This window comes from Trichosurus vulpecula, chromosome 5, assembly GCF_011100635.1.
Source record: "Trichosurus vulpecula isolate mTriVul1 chromosome 5, mTriVul1.pri, whole genome shotgun sequence".
Lineage (NCBI taxonomy): Eukaryota > Metazoa > Chordata > Mammalia > Diprotodontia > Phalangeridae > Trichosurus > Trichosurus vulpecula.
In genome coordinates this window covers 255747617-255769141 of record NC_050577.1, presented here as the reverse complement: position 1 = coordinate 255769141, position 21525 = coordinate 255747617, and the positions used below count along the sequence as shown (strand labels likewise).

General features: G+C 36.5%; 1 protein-coding gene across 1 annotated transcript in view; it reads left to right on the top strand.

Annotated features, from left to right (window-relative positions):
- TBC1D30 (TBC1 domain family member 30) overlaps positions 1-21525 on the top strand; it is a 115930-nt gene that overhangs the window by 66009 nt on the left and 28396 nt on the right. Inside the window, 6 exon segments of the mRNA XM_036761646.1 lie at positions 2228-2289; positions 2929-2994; positions 5605-5730; positions 10062-10247; positions 14683-14851; positions 16579-16747. Of these exon segments, the coding sequence (XP_036617541.1) occupies positions 2228-2289; positions 2929-2994; positions 5605-5730; positions 10062-10247; positions 14683-14851; positions 16579-16747 (778 nt within the window).

The following is a 21525-nucleotide window of genomic DNA, read 5'->3' as shown; positions in this document are numbered from 1 at the left end:
ATTCTATTTGGGAAGGATTTTGGGAAGAAAGGTTATCCGTGCCTTAGGCAGACTCAAATTCTAGCCATTCATAATAGGTGAGAAGCCATCCAACTAAAACAACAAAATACTTTTTAAAAAAGAAAATTATATAATCCCCTTCAGTATTGTACCTAGTGAATCTTTCAGAACTGATTTGTAAGCATAGAAACATACTTTTTTAGAGCTGAAAAGTACCTGAGTGAGGCCACTCAGTATACAGTTCTCTCATTTTATAGATCTGATATAAGAGAGGTTAAAGGTGATTCCCAGAGTCACACAGGCAGTAAGGGGAGGCAGTGTTGTATAATAAAAAGAGCACTGGCTATGGAGACAGAGGGCCTGGGTTCAAATATGTTTCTGCCTTCGATCTGACCTCTGCAATATTGGATAAATTACTGACTCTACCTGGGCTTCAGTTTAATCAGTGTAAAATGAGGGGGTTGGACTGGATGGTCACTGAAGTCCCATCTACCAGGATCTATAATCCTATAAGTGGGGTATGCATTTGTGTATGTGTATGTTTGTGTTTGTGTGTGTGTTTCTCTAACTTAAGTCTCCTGACCCTAAATTCAGTGCTCCTTCTCCTTGTATAAGGCAAGAGTCCTTAACTTTTTTTTGTATTATGGACCTCCTCAGCAATCTGGTGAAGTTTATGGACGCCTTATCAGAATGTTTTTAAATACATAAAATAAAACAAGAGGGGTTTACAAATAAGAGTAATTATACTGAAATGCAGTTATCAAATTTAAAAAAAAAAGACCCCAGGTTAAGAACCTCTACCCTGGCCTATAGCATGACTAGCATAAATTCCTTGAAAAATAAATGCCAATGTAGTCTGTAGGATTCTACACAAACCAATTGAGAAAATCTTGGTGCAAAGTTGAAAATTGGTCTTGATGTAAGGCAAAACTTCTCCACAACCAGAGCTATCCAAAAGTGGAATAGTCTTCCTTAGAGGGTAGTTCATTCCCCTTTATTAGAAGCTTTCAAATAAAGGCTGGATGCTTGTGAGGCATATTGTAGAAAACATTTTTGTTCAGATGTGGATTGGATTAAATGGCCTCTCAAGGTTGCTTCCAGCTCTGTAATTTTCTGACCTATACACACAAATACACCAAGGCTGTATGTAAGATGGAACTATACTGGACTTGGGATAATTCTGACGTGTTTTTCCCTTGTTATTCACCTATATAAATATTCTTATCTTTTTTGCTTAAGGTAGGCCACTAATAAATCTAAAGAGCCATCTCTAGCCACAAACTACTGCAGCTAATGTGGAAAGTTGTTGAAAAGTTCTTCCTGAAAATACATAGCAGTCAGTAGATCAGAAATTCAAAATGTCACCTCTTAATTGGCTTGCAATTTGCCAAAATGAACATTACTATTAACATTAGATATATAGATCAATAGATCTTTTTCCATTTTGTCTTCAAATTCCCAAATGGAGTGTCTTTTTAAAAAGTGATTAAAAGGGAGCAATACTAAGCTGTGAGCAAATTGATTTTACATCTAGAAGTAAATGGACTATAAAGCAGCCTTCAGATTTGATATTATATTTTAACAAACTTTTCTTTTAACAACTCTTTTCCTTGTGTTTTAGAAATTCATTTGGATCACAATAATATATACTTTAGTATAGGATTTGCATATTCAAGGTTCTAAAAAATATTACAAATTTAACCTCCATACCTTCCTCTATTGTATTATCTCTTTTCCTTAGTTATAAAAACTGAGGTAGAGAGCTATATAAAAGTTCATCTATTAGTTGAAATTAAGTTCAGTTCTTAGAGATTTTTACCTGCAACAATTATCTAATTATCTGAAAAAACAAGGATATCAATGCAGATATTATTTTTTTAGAATCTTAGAATAACATGATGTAATGGAACATTTTATATCATCCCTACAGTTTTTTACACAATTCAGATAGTTCATTTGTTGTTCCATGCAAGGCTTTAAAAATTATGTCAATAAATCCTGTGAATTCTGTCCTGTTTTAACCATCAAAATTATTATTCTCTTTTTTACTTCTAACAGCAGGTACTTCCAGTGGGCACTGATGAGCATAATTTGGACAAAAGTGATATCATTACTTGCTCATTTGATAATTATTTTGTAGCATGAGTTTAATTTCCATTTGAAATCTTTTCAATGAGCTCTGAGGTTTCCTTCCATAACTAATATAAAGCATGTATTTTTCTTCTAGGGGTTGACACGAAGTTGAAGTTCACTCTTGAGCCATCTTTAGGTCAAAATGGTTTTCAGCAGGTAATATTATAAGATGTTTATAAAATGTTATGATCTTATTTTCAGGGTATCTGAAGCTATATGCAAGGGTATCTTAAAGTTAGACTCTTAGTTGCTACTTACATATACAGGGGTCCTAAACATCTTGTGCAGTTTCAAGCTTTAATAGTTTTATTGCCTAGAACTGCACTAAGAATTTTTAGATACTCTGTATATGTGTATGTAAACACACACATCCCAAAAGTTTTAATACAGTTATAAGCATTTGCTTTCTCTCTGTCTCTGTTTTTCTCTGTTTTTATCACTCTTTCTATTTTTCTGTTTCTTTCTCTGTCTCTTTTCCCTCTCTTTTTTTTCTGTGTTGTTTCTGTCTCTCTCTCTCTCTACATACACATATATGTGCCAGCATTTCAGTTTGTCTATAAAGTTAAAATTAAAAAAAATTATGTATATACACACACATATAGCCAGGTTTTATATTTATAAATTTTACTATCTTTATGTTCTTTTTATAAGTGACCAGTTGTGAAGTCCTTTACTGATAAAACAGAAGACAGCATATTTCCTTGCATGTAACATGACACACACACACACATCTAGATACGTATATATGTTTCTATGGTGGATCCATTTTGATGTTTTAATCTTTCCTGTGTCTAGTGGTATGATGCTCTCAAGGCTGTAGCCAGACTTTCAACTGGAATACCAAAGGAATGGAGGAGAAAGGTATGTAAGGGGTTTAAAAAATTATCACTGTGTTCCTTTTTTGAAGAGGATTTTAAAATTCCTAGGATTTCCAAAAACAAATTCTAGCTTGGCAGCTTAAAACTTTCTCCTTTGTATATCCACGATAATCTGGTTTCCAATAGTAATAATTGAAAAGGTTCTTTTGGAACCTTTTTTTAAAAATTAAGTAATTAATTAATTTTTAGTTTCCAACATTCACTTCCATAAGCTTTTGAGTTTTAAATTTTCTCCACCTCCCTTCTTTTCCCTCCCCTCTCCACAAGACAGCATGCAATCTGATATAGGTTCTACATATACATTCTTATTAAACATATTTTCACATTAGTCATGTCATAAAGAAGAATTAGAATGGGAGGAACCATGAGAAAGAAAAAAAAGAGCAAATAGTATGCTTCGATCTTCATTCAGACTCCACAGTTCTTTGTCTGGATGTGGATAGCATTTTCCATCATGAGTCTTTTGGAGTTGTCTTAGAACCTTGCATTGCTGAGAAGAGCTAAGTCTATCAAAGTTAATCATTGCACAATGTGTCTGTAACTGTGTACGATGTTCTCCTGGTTCTGCTCCCCTTACTCAGTATCAGTTCATATAGGTCTTTCCAGGTTTTTCTGAAGTCTGTCTGCTCATCATTTCTTGTAGCACAATAGTATTCTGTTACATTCATATACCTCAACTTGTTCAGCCATTCCCCGATTGATGGGCATCCTCTCAATTTCCAGTTCATGGCCACCACAAAAGAGCTGCTATAAATATTTTTGTACATGTGAGTCTTTTCCCCATGTTTATTATCTTTTGGGATACAGCTCTAAAAGTGATATTGCTGGGTTAAAGGGTATGCACATTTTAAACAAACCTCAAAACAAAGTCATTTATCAGAATGCCACCATAAAAATGACAATAACAAAACATTTCTCCTGTAAACCTGGGACATACCCTCTCACAAATACACCCAGCATTAGCAAGAAGAGTGCACAAAAAAAACATTGGCAGTGAGATACACATGTGGCCACGGCAACTCATTCTCTTAACACGATGTCCTTTCTCTTTTTTTGGTATCCTCATTTCAACTCCCAACAGCTAGGGCTAACTCTTTTTTGAATCTATAGCTGGTTTTCTTCTCTGCTGCCAGAAGGCACACTCTTCAGCATTGCCTTAACTAACTCTTTTGGAGCATTTTACATTGATTGATCCATGATCTCACTGATGTGGGTATTCCTTATACCCGTACAGTCCTCAGTCCCATGTTTAGCTTTTCTTCCTGTTTGATTCTTTCTCTTATCCTTCCATAAATCCTCAAAGGGAATCTATATATCACCCTGGAAGGCTTCCTTTAGGTCTTTCAATATTCTGTGGATACCAGTGTAACATTTGGCCTATCCGTTTATTATCTTTCCCTTTCGTTATGTGACTGGCTCACCTCCTCTTCCAACCTTATATGTCCTTGATGACGTTATTCATGCCACTTCTTGCATATGTCATTGCTGTTGTTGCCAGTTCATACTCACCATATGTGGAGCATTAGCCTGTTATAAATTTAATTTTAATAATTATAATTTGAACATCTAGAAGAGATTGCCACAAAAGGAATAACTATGAAAATTGTATATGGAGAAAAATAAAAATTTCAGTTGCCAAGGGGGAAAAAATCTAGTATTGTCTTTCAGCTATTGATGATCAAACTTTCTATCAGGAGACAGTGGTGAGGACAATGTGGATAAAAAAGTATGGATTTAGAATATGAGTTCTAGCCCCCATACTACCTCTAAACTCACTTTACCCTCTGGACATTGCCTACCCACTATCATTTTCAGTTTCCTCATCTGTAATGAGGGGCTTGTGATCACTAAGGTTCCTTCCAGTGCTGATGTTCTGTGATTTTAGCTACATGTATATATGCATGTGTGTTATGGTCCAAATGTGGAAAACTTTCAATTTAAGTTAGACCCACCTCTCTGGGAATGAATCCCCAGCACATTCTCTTCAATTCAGTGACACTGGCTTCCTTTGTTGTTCCCCAAAGAAGACATTCCATCTCTGGGCTCTGAGTTTCTCTCTACCTGTCCCCTGGGTCTGGAGTGCCCTCCTCCCCATCTCTGTCTACTGATTTCTCTGGCTTCCTCCGAGTCCCAGCTAAAGTGCAATTTTCTACAGGAAGCCTTTCCCAATGCCTTGGAATTCTAATGCCTTCCTTCTTTTAATTATTTCCTATTATCCTACATATAGCTTGTTTGTATATGTTTGTTTACTTATTTTCTCTTCCATTATATTGTGAACTCCTTGAGGGCAGCAACTGGCTTTTGTCTCTTTTTGTATCCCTAGCACTTGACACAGTGTCACGTAGTAGGCTCTTAACAAATATTTATTGACTCACTGACTAACCCAAATTTAGATTTTTTAGGGCTAGTAAGAGCAAGTGAGGTTATCTGCGTCCTTTGAAAGAGTTCTGATAAGAATGCAGGTTTCAAGTTACACCTCACCTCCTTAAGTAGGGTAAACAAAATGATGAGTCTAGTAGAAAGTCCTTGAGTGATATTCAGGAGTAAAAGTAGAAACTGCACATTTTACTTGCATGTATTGCATTTTTCCTAGGTTTGGTTGACCTTGGCAGACCACTACTTGCACAGTATAGCCATTGATTGGGATAAAACCATGCGCTTCACTTTCAATGAAAGAAGTAACCCTGATGATGATTCCATGGGAATTCAGATAGTAAAGGTAATTGTCCCAACATGTGGCTAACTGTCCTAATTGTAGTAGCAAAATGACTGAACCCTTTGCCTGAACAGATTTGATGACTTTGTGATTGAATACCTCTGGTTTTTGTTCTCTTATTTCATGAGTTGCTCCTTCGTTGTTGTGTAGCCTAAAGATTTCTTTGTTGCCAGCATCTCTTCTATAAAACATTGACTATGCCTAGTCTTTGAAAATGCTTCTGTTAATAAGAAGTTCTTATGGATTATCACCAATTTATAGTAAAATTATTTTCTTTCTAGGGAGGAGAGTGGGTTCTTTGACAATCCTTCATCCTCACAATGTGTTCACCAAGTGGATTTTTCACTGATTGTGAAATCTAGCTTTGGCAGTTTCAAAAGGAGAGTTACTGTAAAGTGACGTGGCTTTCATTATATTATTTTTACTTTTAAAAGGTTTGACATATGCTGATAAGGCTATTTAATAGAATATTAGACTTAAATGGTGGTTATAAGATAGGTGTTCAGGCAACTAACTATATTTGTCTGGCTGAGTTGGCATAGTTAACTATAATTAGCATTGCCACAGTGCTAATACAGCCAAGGTCATTGGTTGAATTTTGGTTGGACCAACTGGTCCAGATTTAGTTCAACACTCCCCTGGTTACTTATGCTGGAAAAAGAAAGGTAATTGATTCCCAGGAGTGGGGAAGCCATGTTGGGGATAGCTGGAAGGACCAGCTGGAAGGGTGCAGTTGAGTTGATCAGCACAAATCCAACTACATACTCAATATGAAAAAAATTCAAGTAATATTTTCTTTGGGAGCAGTTAGGTGGTGCAATGGATAGAGTGCTGAGTATGGAGTCAGGAAGATGGGAGTTCAAATGTGACTTCAGACACTTACTAGCTGTGTGAACCTCAACAAGTCACTTAACCCTGTTTGCCTCAGTTTCTTCATCTGTAAAATAAGCTGGAGAAGGAAATAGCAAACAACTCCAGTATTTTTGCCAAGAAAACCCCAAATAGGGTCACAAAGAGTCAGACATAACTGAAATAACTGAAGTATAACAAATTTTTTTTCTGATAGTGGGTGGGCCAAAAGTATAATCTTTACATATGGAGGGCAGCTAAATTGTAAGATTTAGGTAGTCTTTGAATTCAAGGTTATATTGAAATTAGTATTAATATTTTTGTTGGGGTCTTTTGGCTCTAGAAGTTGAATAGAGCTTTGAAACACATATACACCTATGTATATACTTTTTCATAAGTAGGAAGTAACAGTGGAAATAAATCTAGCACTCTCTGACTTACATTTGTTGGCACACTTATGTCTAGAGGAATATTTGTTCTGTGTCAGACAGAATCCTAAATTAATCATTGAGGGCATTTACATTGAATTGTGTGATTGAAAAAGGACCATATACATTATGCATGATTCAACTGTGCTTTGAAGCTAGAAAGCTTGCAGGACAGAGATAAGCTGCTTTCTTTTTGATTGACTTATAAGTTAAAGTATTACTCATTTTGCAAAAGAATTTTGATACTAGAATGCATACATAAAACTGTCTCAGTTCCTGAATAATTTCAGGAAAACACACTCTCTACATGGTAACAATCACAAATATTACCTTTATTAAAAATTTAAAGCGAAGCAAATATTTCTTCTATCTGTGCTCAGTTGTTGGTGAACTTAATGCCTTTTTCTCTCCAAGAGGGCACCTACTATGAAGACTCTATTTTCCATTCTATTCTTATAGTCTTTTAAAACAATTGCTTATTTGGAGGGCTGGTACCTAACTTTAGTATAAATTTAGTAGAAAGGAAAAAATGTTAATATCCATCTTATCCAAAAAATTTGTTCAAAACATGACAGTAAAAGAATATAGATCAATATCTTTATCAAAGACTACCAACACTGCTTTCAGCCTGGGTATCTTCCTTTTATAGCCATTGTTCAGGAAGCAACAGCTCCTGTAAAGCTGGGGCTTAACATCCTGCCCATTACCACCACCACCAGCCATCCAACTGCCAGTGATGGGCAGGTAATCCAAAGAATCCTAGTCTTTGGCCCTGTTTCTAGCCCAGTCCTCACAGCCATTATTTAAGGGAGCAACTCCTGTGGATACGGACCTGGCAACTGCCTTTGTAGGTACTGCTGCTCCCATCAATCAATAAATCAACAAAGATTTTTTCAGTATCTACTATATGCCAGGCACTGCTAAAGTAGCAGAAAGAAAAGTTCTTGCCCCCGAAGTCCTTGGCTCTGTCTCATGCCTCAACATTAGAAACAGATAAATTTGTGTACATTACTATCTACTTTGTTGCTGGACTGTCAGAGCCACTGGACCTTTCCATTTGACTTGCAGCCTAAGCCTTCTATATATTGTTGTCTCTTCCTGTTAGAATATGAGCTTCTTGACAGTATAGCATCATCTTGCTTTTCTATTTGTATGCCTAGTATTTAGCAAGGTGCTTTGCATATACTAAGTGCTTAACATATGCTCATTCACTTATTCATTCATTCACTTATTCTTCCAGTAGTTGTAATAGTAATGCTGAAGGAAGGGGGCCTAAAGGCCCTTTGAGTTGGGACACACCAGAAGACGAGGAAGCCAATTCTGGTAGTTTGGGCCTGAAACCATAGGAATCACTTTCATTGCCTGCCTGAGCAGCAGTCAGGGACGGTGTTAGCCTCCTCAGATCACTGTGAAAGAACTCAGAATGATGTAGCACATGCCTCTGAACATTCAGAGTCCCAGCAGGAGACAGGGACAGACTGGTTCTAGCTTATTTATGTGGTTGCTGAGTTAAGATGAGGGTCTGAAGCAGATATGCTTCAGGTGAATTTAGAAAACACAGGGGTAGCAATCATGATCTTAGACAAACTCACAGTAAAAATAGATCCTGTTGAAAGAGAAGAGAAAATACATTATGCTTAAAGGCATCATGAATAATTAAATAGTATCAATATTTAATAAACATAAACCAAATGGCATACCATTTGTGTATTTGGAGGAAAACTATTGCAGATGTCGGTGTGCCTTATTCAGAATAAGACAAATCCAACAACAACAACAAAACAAGAAACAAGTAAATAGAATTTTAGAAAAGTTGTTTATGATAGATCTCTGATAATAAATGGGAACAGAAATAAGTATGCAGATTTGACAGCTGTTTATAGTACTTTTATAGAAACTAACCTGATGTTAGGATATGAAGTCTCCATAAACAAATGCAGAAAAAGCAGAAATGTTAAATACCTCCTTTACTGACACTCCAACAAAATTAAAATTATAATCAGCAAAGGGTATTTGAAGAGAAAATTCAAGCTTAAGTGAAGACTAAATGATTTAATACTAAAGATGGTGTGGGTCAAGGAACAAATCATAAAAAGAATGGATAATTCCATCAAAGAAAATGATGCACTAATGTGTAAATTTGAATATACTTATTGGTTCCAAGGTGGCCTTTTATTTGGTGGTGATGGAAACAGGCAGAGAGAAGTGTAATGGAAAAATAATGATATTGATAGCCAACCTCTCCCAAAAACCAACCCCAAAAACTCAGAAGAAAAGAGCATCAATGAATAATTTAAAAAATAAACAGGAGGAGAAGGAAGTTCAGAAGGGGACATAGATAAGTAGGGCAGTGTAGCTACTACCATATTAAATTTATTACACACATAAAACAAGCTATACCTAACCAAGAGTCGTGATTTTATATTCAGTTCTCTAGTTCTGTTCTTTGTAATGGAAATGTTCATATTTATTAAGATCAATCAAACTATGGTGCAGCTAGGTGGCACAGTGAATAGAACACTGGCCCTGGAGTCAGGATCTGAGTTCATATGTGGCTTCAGACACTTGACACTTACTAGCTGTGTGACCTTGGGCAAGTCACTTAGCCCCAATTAATTGCCTTGCCTTCCCCTCCACCCCCCAAAAAAGATCAATCATGCTTAAAAAAATTTTCTTCTAAATTAAGGAAAAAATCAATTATAATGTGTAAAAGTTCATTATAAATATATACTCCAAAAGAAATTAGATTATGCCTGAATGAAATCAAACTCTAAAAGTAGAATTGTTTGGTTTATATTTGGTTTATATTTGGTTTTTTTTGGTATAAAGTATCAACGTGTGTATGTATCTATCTATGTATCTGTGTATCTATGTATGTATCTATGTATCTTATCTATTTCTTTGCTGATATCCTGCTAAGTGTAGAAGTAGCTGGTCAGTTTGGTAGCTTGGTAAACATTTTGGCAGACTAATAGCTTTTGGAGAAACTTTCTGTAAGATTATATTAAATTGTCTGCCCTGTTCTCTCCCTTCCAACCTTTTCCTTCTCCCTTTAAGGATCTTCACCGAACAGGCTGCAGCTCGTACTGTGGCCAGGAGGCAGAGCAAGACAGAGTGGTGTTAAAGAGAGTTCTGCTGGCCTATGCCCGATGGAACAAATCTGTTGGGTATTGCCAAGGCTTTAACATCCTGGCTGCGCTTATCCTAGAAGTGATGGAAGGCAATGAAGGAGATGCACTGAAAGTGAGTCTATATACCTGTGGGAAATCCATCCTTGAGAGAACAGAGGAGCAGTCAGTTGCAAAATCTGGTTGGATTTCCTGGAACCTTTTGTATGATTTTTTTTTCTTTGTGGGTGGGGTGGAGGGGTTGAGTTTGCCTAGGAAAAAAGACTTGGAAGTGAATTCCTATTCTGCCCATGTACAGAAGAAAAATCGTATAACTTTTCTTTTAGTTATTGAAAACCAAATGTCATATTTGTTTGAGAGAATCCTGGGAAGATTTTGAGCGGCTTTTTGGTCACAGTGTAGAAGTCGCTCTAGCAGTTCGGGTGTATTGATGTTGTTAGTAACTCATTAGCAGTGCAGGTTGTCCATGAAAAGTAAAACTCTTCAGATACAGAAATGGCACCTGCCCGATTTGTTTGTTTATTTATTTGTTCATTCATTCCTTCAACTGTTGATTCATCTGTTTATTCATATTCATAAAGGTTTGCTAATGAATGGTCAAATTTTTCAAGATTCTTCTGATTTTGACATTTCTTTTTTATGATATGAGGGATACTTAACTCAAAAACTACAGTCACTGAATAATAGCCTATTAGCTGGAAGCCAGTGGCCTAGTGATGTTTTCAATTACCAATAAATACAGTGTGTAAAGTCACCACATATTCCTGCTAGCACCATACATGTCATATTGATATTAATAACTGACTGCCTAACATTTTGATCTATATTCAGGTTATGTGAGCAAAACATCTTCCTTTCTCTGACAACTCAAGGAAAAATCTTTGAAGTAATTTCCTTCACTTATTAAAAAAATGAAACAGTGGCAAGTCAGATATTTGAGTTTAAAACATTTTAATTTAGAAGCAGTTATGCTGCTTTTGTTTATTAGTGGTTAGACAGTTTATGAATATGTTTCTGTGCCTGCAAAACAAGAACTGCTCCTTTTAAGGGGTAAGATAAGAGATTTAGAACAAGGCAAAATAGGATGTCTGAGGGTGAGAGGGAGCAGAAAATAAGTTCCAATTAAAATAACAAGAAAGTGTGTTTCAATCAGAGGTGCGCTGGAGCTTACTCAAACTGCAAGGGATTGTTAAATTTTCGGTGTGAACATTTATACCTTGGACATCTGCAAATTCTACAAACTGGGACTTGACCTACTGTTTTGTTGATTGTCTAGGGGTGATGGAAAAAATGTTAATAATACAGATTAAACTTAAAAGTATGTCTCTTGCGTGTGTGTGTGTTTGTGTGAATGTGTGTTTTCTCTGAGAACCAGTTGTTGAACCAATACATTTCTGGTTCCAATTACTTTATGAAATGCTATCGATGCTGTGCTGTTTAGTAGCCTGGTGTAGGTGGGAGCTTATCAGAATGGAGTCAGAGCACCTGGGTTCATAGACTACCTATGAGCCCTTGTGAAAATCACTTAACTTCTCTGGGACTTAGTTTCCTTATCTGTAAAAAGAGGAGGTTGGCTTAGATGACCTCTAAGGTCCCTTACAGTTGTAAACTTGGGGTTCTATGATTTGAAGACCCAAACTCACAGATGTAGAGATGAACTAGATAAATTTGAGAAACTGAGTATATTTAAAATTTTTTTTTCACCAAAGGAAATAACGTGACATATGCTGAGAGAAGATATTTAAGCCCTTAGGTCTATATGGACCTTGTGACTAGAGATTTAATATATAGTTTGGAAATTATTCTTGCCATAAAACTTCTGAGGGAAAAAAGTAGATGCATGTAGGTTTTTAGCAAATGCTAATTTGCCTTTAAAATGCATATTATCTTTTAATAGCAGTTGCCAGCCAAAGGTAAGTTTATTGGATGAGTGCCAACTTATTTTTTTTCAGCTGCTGGTGCAAGATTTCAGCTTTGTGTTACTGTTTATTTTTGGCATAACTGCTAGGGACAATTGGCATCAGTTTCCTTCATAAAAATCTTTATCTAACATCGATATCATAGTTCATATATTAAGACTTTCAAGTTCAGTATGATGGTAAGTGTGCCAACTAAATATTGTACTTCTAAAGTTATCAAATTCTACCTTAAGTTATTTAAGTAAGAAATTCCATTTTATTGTAAAAATGAGAAGAATCAAGTTGGTAAACAGAACAATGCCTTGAATTTTATATATCTTATAAATATGTGTCTGTATGTATGTGTATACATCATATATAATAAACATACACACATATAGACATGTGTATATGTACATATCTATATTGTATGCATATATTTTGACCATTGACTAGACCTGTGAGTCATTGGTATAAGGAATTCTTGATAAGGAAACCCTCTCTACCAGTGTAATTCAGCACCTCCTCTGAGACTTAAGGCATGTAGGGTCCCTAAGTGCTCTGTGACTGAAGTGCCTTGTCCAAGGTCACACTGCTAGTATGTGTTAGAGGGAGGTGGAACTTGAACCCAGGTCTTCCTGTCTACAAAGCATAAACCTAAAACCATATAGACCTAGCAGCTAGCATGGAAGCTGCTGTTTAGAAGGCAGCAAGACTGAAAGGCAGTGTGATATAATAAATATAATTAGACTTGAAACTAGGAAGTTGTTCAGTTGTTTTCAGTTGCATCCAGCTCTTCGTGACTCCATTTGGGATTTTCTTGGCAGAGATACTGGAGTGGTTTGCAGTTTCCTTCTCCAGATCATTTTACAGATGAGGAAACTGAGTCAAGCAGGGTTAAGTGACTTGCCCAGGGTCACACAGTTAGTAAGTGTCTGAAGTCAGATTTGAACTCAGGAAGATAAGTCTTTCTGAATCCAGGGAGACCTGGATTAAAATCCCGCCTCTGACATTTAATAGTTTCATGACCCTGGACCACTTATTTAACCTCCCTAAGCCTCAGTTTCCTCATATGTAAAATGAGGGGATTGGACTAGATTAACTGTAAGGTCCACTCAGCTCTAAATTGATGATTCTGTAAATTCTATGTGTTCAAAAGTTTTTGTAATGTTCAGGGATGATTCTAGTCAAAGTTTATCTGTTTCCCCTAATGAGTTCCTTGGAGTCCCATCAACTGGGGTTTGTCCCCTTATCTTGGCACCTTCACGTCCCTTGTCCCATTCTAGAGCCTAGATTCTCTGCAGGAGGATGCCATTTAGGCTAGTGAAAAGCCTACATTAGCTAGACTGAAGCCTGAGATGACTTGGAGGAAAACTAGCCTAAATGGCTTCTTCCTTTATTTCATGTTACTAGGGACAGGTGGCCTTGTCCCTTTCAAGGTGACAGTAACTTTCCATAATGGCTTAATCTATTCTAATGGAAAATGCTAAAGAAGAGACTCTTTCGAGGTCTGTTTTCCTATTTCTAAGGATATATGTTCATTTTAGCAGTGCCTTCATTATACTATACCCCTCCTCTTTCCCATTTGTCATATTAAAAATAGTCATTCCCATGGTGAGAATTTAATCTCTTGGCAAGTTGGTGTTTCTGTTTATCTTTGGTTATTATTTGTTTTAAGGGAGAACAGAATTGTATGAAGTGCTATGCATCATAGTAGGTAAAGTGCCTAACATGAGGTTAGAATGGATTCAGATCAGCTTCATACACTTATGAGGTGTGTGACCTTAGTTTCTCTGACCCTGTTTTCTTATCTATATATATCTGTGTAATTTTCAAAGGCTGTGAGGATCAAATGAGAAAATAAATGGAAAACTTTTTGCAGCCTCCTCTCTTTGTTTTTCAAAAAATGCTATGTGTTTATATTTAATAAATCTTAATGTATAGACAAGTGCAATGGAGTCACTAAGTGACAGAAAAGGCAGAATTATATGTTACTGAAACATGTTATTAGAAATTGCTTATGTCTGGTAAAATATGATGGAGAGTGTTTCAAAAGAAGCTAAGTTTGAAATCACTCATGTGAGAAGTCTGCATCTTGTCTTGATGAAGTTCAGAAAGGCTTTGACTAAGTCTTATAAACACCAAATTGATTGCCAACAAAGATGAAACCCCGTTTCAAACTACAGTGGAGGGGAAATAGCTATGCACAGTAGCACTAAAATCCAGAGTTTCTTATGAGTTGGGTGGGTAAATCTTGAAACCTGTTTGGGTGGGTAGTATTAGAAAAAAACAGCCTTCTGCAAGGGCTACTGGGAGAGCAACATGTGGTCCTTTCCTTTGGTCAAAGTGGAGCAGAGTGTTTTATAAATTGCAGCTAATTTTCATGTGCATTCAGATTCAGTGGCCTGTATGAAAAGCTGAGAGCACAGCACACCAGTTTGATTTTAATTATCTGGATAATTATGTTTGTCTCCAGTTATTGCATATGTAAATCAACCCTGGAAAATGTGGAGCATTTGGAATTGAAGTATCATCCACAAAGGGATACATGACTTTGGCTAGTGGTACCACTGTCAACTGGAATACTTTCCTCTGAGCAGGAAGAGATGCTAGGATGTCAGATAATCAAGTTCTTTTATATTTGTTCTTCAGATCATGATTTACCTCATTGACAAGGTGCTTCCAGAAAGCTACTTTGTTAATAATCTCCGGGCATTGTCTGTGGATATGGCAGTCTTCAGGGATCTCTTGAGAATGAAACTTCCGGAATTATCTCAGCACCTGGATACTCTTCAGAGAGCTTCAAACAAAGAAGGAGGAGGTAAAGGCCAAGACCATGATGTGTTGAATGTTTTGTCCATCACTAAATTGGTCAGGTACATTACAACAACTGCCCTTACATGGGCCTTTGGGGTGTCTGTGCAAATTTCACCCCAATCTCAAATTATCCTGTATTTGTTATTCTGTCTATATGTTGTATTCCCCAGCAAAGTGTAAACTCCTTGAGGGTAGGTACTATTTTTATTTTTGCTTCTGTATCTCTAATACCTAGTGAAATCCCTGGCACTTAGCAAGAATGTTGTTGAATGGATTTTAAATAGCAAACTCACAAATGGAGATGAGATGGTATGAATGAGTCAGTGCAACACATCATCAGTATTAGGAAAAAAACAAACAGCAAACCTGAGAAATAATGGTGTCATTGACTTTATCCTTTCAATGATATGTCTATTAAATATATCTTTTATTAATTGTGAAACTTTTTTGTGAATTATGAAAACTTTTTTGATGTCCAAATTGACCCCAGACTTGCAGTAGCTCTTGTTTATTTTCATTCAGAATGAATTGCTGTTTTGTATGGGAGGTAGGTAGGTGGCTCAGTGGATAGAGCTCTGGGCCTGGAGTCAGGAAGACCTGAATTCAAATTTGACCTTAGACACTTACTAGCTGTGTGACTCTGGACAAGTCACTTAACTTCTGTTTGCCTTAATGCACTGGAGAAGGAAATGGCAACACTCCAGTACCTTTGCCAAGAAAACCCCACAGACAATGTGGTCCATGTGGTCATGAAGAGTTAGACATGACTGAACAACAAACAATAATGTGCTTTTAAAAGCTGCAGAGATGACAAAGAATCTATTTTTCAACTAAGTTACAGTGGAAATGCCTTGGAATTGAAATACCTCTTTCTCTTGACTGCAGGTATTCATTCATAATATGTTGATTTTCATTTAACTGTAGCTTGTGGAACCAACGTTGGTCTGAGAGAGCCCTTCTGAATTCTCCTTCAATCAGAAACTAGACAGTTTGTGAAGGAAGCCCATCAATCAAAGATTGATTATTCCAGTATGAAAACCACCACTATCTAGCCTTCACCAACAATCTATGGTACAAATGCCAACATCAGAATGGGCGATCTGATAGTTGGCAACTAGCATGTATGTCCTCCCCCTCCCCCACCAAGTTATTCAACACACAGACAGCACCTCCTCTCTGCCTTAGGAAGAGGGTTAGACTTTTTAAACAGTTGTTAACCTCTGCTTATTTTAGAATATGATTGAAAACAGGATATTTAACCTGCAGATTAAAATCTGGAGGAAAATTTAAGAATTTTTAAAAATAATTCTAATGGATATATATGCATATATGTGTGTATATGTGTACATATACACATATGTATGTATATATCTATATACAGATCTACATATAGATTTTCACTAAAAAATCTTGGTGATTATTTGGCATCACTGAAACTTTCTCTTCTAGGTCATTTGACTCAATTTTTTATTTTGGTTTGGAGGGGAGTTGTAAAAGAAATTTGGTTTTTTAGGCTATAGTTGAGAGAGGTTTCATATATGAGGTAAGAGTTTGATCTAGGTCTCTTCCAACACTAAGATTCTATGATTTTTTTGACTCCATTTTAGAAATTTGGGAGAAGCAAGAAAATTTGACAACTTTGCAAAGAGATAGAATGTAGAAAGTACATGTGTCTGGATATTCTTTAAGCCATCAAACCAGAAGAGATTCAATATATTTGTTGTCTTCCAGGTGGATATGAGCCCCCACTTACAAATGTCTTCACTATGCAGTGGTTCCTGACCCTCTTTGCTACATGCCTCCCTAATCATACAGTTTTAAAGATCTGGGATTCTGTCTTCTTTGAAGGTTCTGAAATCATACTGAGGGTATCCCTGGCAATCTGGGCAAAATTAGGAGAGTAAGTGATTTTTGTTTTGCTCTGTAATAGAGATCAAGAGATTTAAGTCGTATTTATGCTATAATTTGTCAATGATAAGTATAGATATGTAAAACACTGAGGAAAGTCTGAGCCTTATTCAGTGGCCTTAATCTTCTCAGATACAGTCAATTCTTGATTATTCAGAGCTGGTTATGTTTTTAATGGATTATTCAAGTCTCTAGAATTCTCCTTTCTCCCAGCTAACTTTTGGTAAAGTCTGATTCTCAAGATTGTACATTAGATGGTAGTCAGGGGAAAGTAGAGGAGAGGAACCTTTTGAATAAAGTGACATTTTAGATTAAATGTAAACATACTGCTCATTTGGCAAAGTTTAGATAAGATAGAGTTTCTGTTCTCATCTGTAAAATGAGAGATTTGGATTAGGGGATCTCTTAGGTTCCTTCTAGCTTTGATATTCTATTCCATCGCCATTTTCCATTCCCATGTAATCAAGAATTGACATATTGAAATTCAAGATTACCATCAAGCTGCATTGAAGAGGAAATAGACTATTGTAAGCAATAATAATTTCTTGTGGTGCTGTAATATTCCATTACATTCATGTACTAAGATTTGTGTAGTCATCTACTTTGTTTCTAGTTCTTTGCTACTACCAGTATTGCTTTGAATATTTTGGTGCATATGAGAGTTTTCTTTCTGTCTTTGTCTTCTTTGGGGTATGATCTTAACAGTGAGATGTCTGGATCAAAGGGCGTAGAAATTTTAGACAGTTAAAGATTTCAATAATAACCAACATTTATATATCACTTTAAAGTTTTCAAAGTGCTTCCCACACATAATTTCATTTGATCCTCACAACAACTCTATGAGGTAGGTGCTATCTATTGTTATCCTTATTTTGCAGAGGAATAAAACACATTGCTAGGTAAAATGATTTATAGCTTGCTAGTAAGTGTCTCAGGTAGAGTTTGAACTCACGTTTTTCTGACTCCAAGTCCGTTATTCCCTCCACTTGATTATCTAGCTGTCCAAAACATATTTCCACATTGCTTTCCAGAGTGGCTGGACTATTTCATAGCTCTCCCTATAGTGTATTACTGTGCCTCTAGTATTGATTAGTGCCTGTCTTCATTATCCTTGCTAATTTGGCTGCGTGTGAATTGAAACCTTGGAGTTATTTTGATTTGCCTTTCTCTAATTATTAGCAATTTGAAACAGTCCTTCATATGGTAATTAATGATGTATTATCTTTATATCCTTCAAAGAATGGCTCTTGGTCTTATATATTTATGTTAATTCCCTATATACCTTCATTATTAGTCCTTTATCAGAAGTGTTTGATGCAAAGATTCTCCCCCCTCCCCCCATCTACAGCTACCCTACTTGTTCTATCTTGCATTGTTTTTGAAAAAGCTTTTCAATTTTAGGTAACCAGAATGTCTGATTTTATCTTTTTTATCACCCCGGTCCCTTGTTTAGTTAAGAATTTCCCCCTTAGGCATAGCTATGAAGGAGATCCAATCTGATTATCTTCTCATTTTATATTCCCTCTTGTCCTTTTGAAAACAATAAAGAATGGCACTAGATTTTCCAGTGCTGCATGTATTACCTACTTTGTTGGATATCAGGTAAGATTGTGGAAAATCTGTCTGAACTCTGCCACTTGAGAATTTACATTCGATTGCGCATACTGTTGGATGTTAGCCATGGTTGATATGTTGGTTGGTTGGTTTTATGGGGAAGGGGCAAGGAAAATATCAATTACCATCTGCCAATTCAGGATTTTGTGGTGCATTGCACTAGAAGTCAGTACACCTGTCATCTAATCCTTCTCCCCTCTCTCCTCCCCATAGCTGTTGACGTTGCAGAAGTTATTTACCTCTTTATTTCATCTATAAAGAAATAATACTTTATGTACCTTAAGGCAGGCGGTAGACCAAATGCTCGCTTGAGGTTTCTTCTTTATGATTGAATTTGTTGTTTTACACTTTAAAAAAGCCAATATTCCTATTGCCTTTGTTTCGAGGTATAACACTTTTTTCAGCTGAATGTATTGGCTCGCCTATATGGGCTTTAGAAGTGGTATTGATTTGCTTTTTCACTTTCTCCTATAAGAACCTTTTTCCCAGTTATGGCTGTCCAGCTAAATGATCCTCAGTGAGGCTGAGTAAATGAATACAAGCCTAAGCCTTTAATTTGGAATAAGATTGCTCCATTATTAACCTCTTAGTCCAACGTATTTTTCATAGTTATTTGGATCATTTGAGAGATAATGCATTGTTAAGGATAGAAGACCAGCCTTGGAGTCAGAAAGACCTGTGTTCAAGTCTTATCTTTGATACATACTGGCTCTGTGACCCTGGATAAGTCCCTTAACCTCTCAGGGGTCTCCCTCCCTTCCCTCCCCCCCAACTCCGGTCTATAAATTCAGAACAGCTGCTAATCTCTCTTGGTAGAGGGAGTTTCCTCTCCAGGAGTTCATTATACCAATGAAATTTCAAATCGAAATCCCTTATCTTTCTCCTGACATTTCCTGGCCAACAATGGTGCCTGGCTGTCCACCGCTTTTCCTCATCATGTACCCTCCAATCTTCTCTTTTTTCCTATCATACAATTCCTTGATGACAGCTCTTAGCCCAGTTTTTGGTGTTTCTCATTGGTTGTGTGGGCACAAAGAGTGGGCTAGATAGAAATGTAGCAGGGAGGCACACGAAGTTGTGGTTGTTGTTTTAATATACCCAGTGCTTAGCCAGGTACCAGGAATATATTAAGTACTTAATAAATACTTCTGACGGACAGACATACTGATGAACAAACTCTATAAGTTGTTCACCCAACGCACATTATAATGTGGGCAATTGATTCTGCAGCTGCTTCTGGAGTTCTTAACCTGAGATCTGTAAATATTTTAAAAATATTTTGGTAACTGCGTTTCAATGTAATTAGCTTCCTTTGTAATCCTTTGTAGTTTATTTTATGCAGATAAGAACACTGTTCTGAGAGGGGTCCATTGGCTTCACCAGATTGCCAAAGGGATCCATGGCACAAAAATAATTAACTGCTGATCTGTTTCATCTATGTTGGGTGGATTTTGATCAAACAGCTTCTCCTGGAGGCACTGTAATGTTCTGGGGCTTGACGTAATCAGCATAATGTCATATGCAAAGAGAAGCACCTGGAGGGTCTTGCTGTCCTCAAATAAGCTCCCCCTTTGACTTGGTGAATATACATCTCCCTGTATTATGCCTTCACGTGTTTGTTAGAGGATCATTGAACTGGGCTTTTTCTATTATTTTATCTTCCAAGGAATCTTGAATGATTTTGATACTTTGCTGTAAAATTGCCTAGAAAGCTGCATTTTGTTCTACCAAATCAAATGCCATAAGTATAATAGGATCCTTTATCCTTTGTATCTTTCAGTAATATGTAATGCATTGTTGAATATTGCCTGTGAAAGCTTTTCCCCTATTAATAACTTCATGAAAGATGTCGTCTAGTTGCGAAAAGATAAGTCTCATAGAGACTTTGTATAGATAGGAGAGTAGGGATAATGACTGGTAGTTACTGATATTCTCTTGGTCACATTTTTTGATGTTAATAGGGTCTGAGATTTTTTTCCCATGTGTTTGGTACCTGCTCCTGCTTTAGATAACTTGTATATTGGTCTCCCAATGACTTCACAATTAAGTTGCCTCCGGGATGGCTCTCCTCTCTCTATATACTTGATTCAAATCTGGCTGCCTTCCCCCAATTCTGGTCTCTTTAGTGCCATTTCTGTCTCATCTACTATGATGCTATCAGGTTCTAATTGTGGTAGTTATCTTGTCCTCGATGGAGAAAATATATTTAGTTTTAATGATTTTTGTAAATATTTTAAATTTTTATCCAGCTTGTATTCCTCCTTCCATTTTCACCCTTAAATACTCTTGAGATATCTTTGTTTATTTGGATATCTTGCCACGCTTTCCTTACGGTGTGGCTTTATACACCACTGCTTCTCATTTCTTTATGATACAGTACTGCTTGTAATTGTTCAACATCCTTCTTTGTCAGATTTCACAAATCAGTTTTTTAACCTGCTGTTCTTTGGCAGTCATCTCTCTATTTGGCACATAATTCAGATGTTTTTCTAAGTTGCTTTTGAGGCTCTTTTAGTGTCCTTGTAGCAATTCAGTTCCACTGATTAAACTTTTGGATAAAATAATTATAGTTCCTATTTTTTTATTTGCAGTTAATTTCCAATTGCCCAAACAAATATAAATGCAAAATGGTATATAATGAGTACATTCAAAAAAAGTATAAATCAAAGTGCTTTGTAAAGTCTTGGGTTGAGGTGGGGGGAGGTCATTGCTACCTAGTGGGGGAAAGGGACTTGAGGAAGGTTTCATGGAGAATATAGCATTTGATTTGGATTTTCAAAGAAGGATAGGAAGGGAGAAAAACCCAGGGATAAGAGATAATGTGGGCAAAGACAAGAAGGTAGAAAAATGTAGTACTTATTTAGCAGGCACAGAGTAGTCTAGTTTAGCTGGTGGGCAGAATTTGTGGGAAGGAGTGGATAAGATGAAATTGGAAAGATAAAGGAGCACCTTATGATGGGCACTGAACACTAGGTAGAGGAATTTGAAACAATGAGGAGCCACAAAGATTTTTGATTAGAAGAATGACATAATTTTATCTAAGCATAAAAATATGAGTTTGGAAGCAGTGTGAAGTGTAGATCAAAGAGGGGAGAGAATGAAGGTAGGAAGACCTGCCACGAGGCTAGTGTAATAGTAAAGGATGGTAGCAATTGG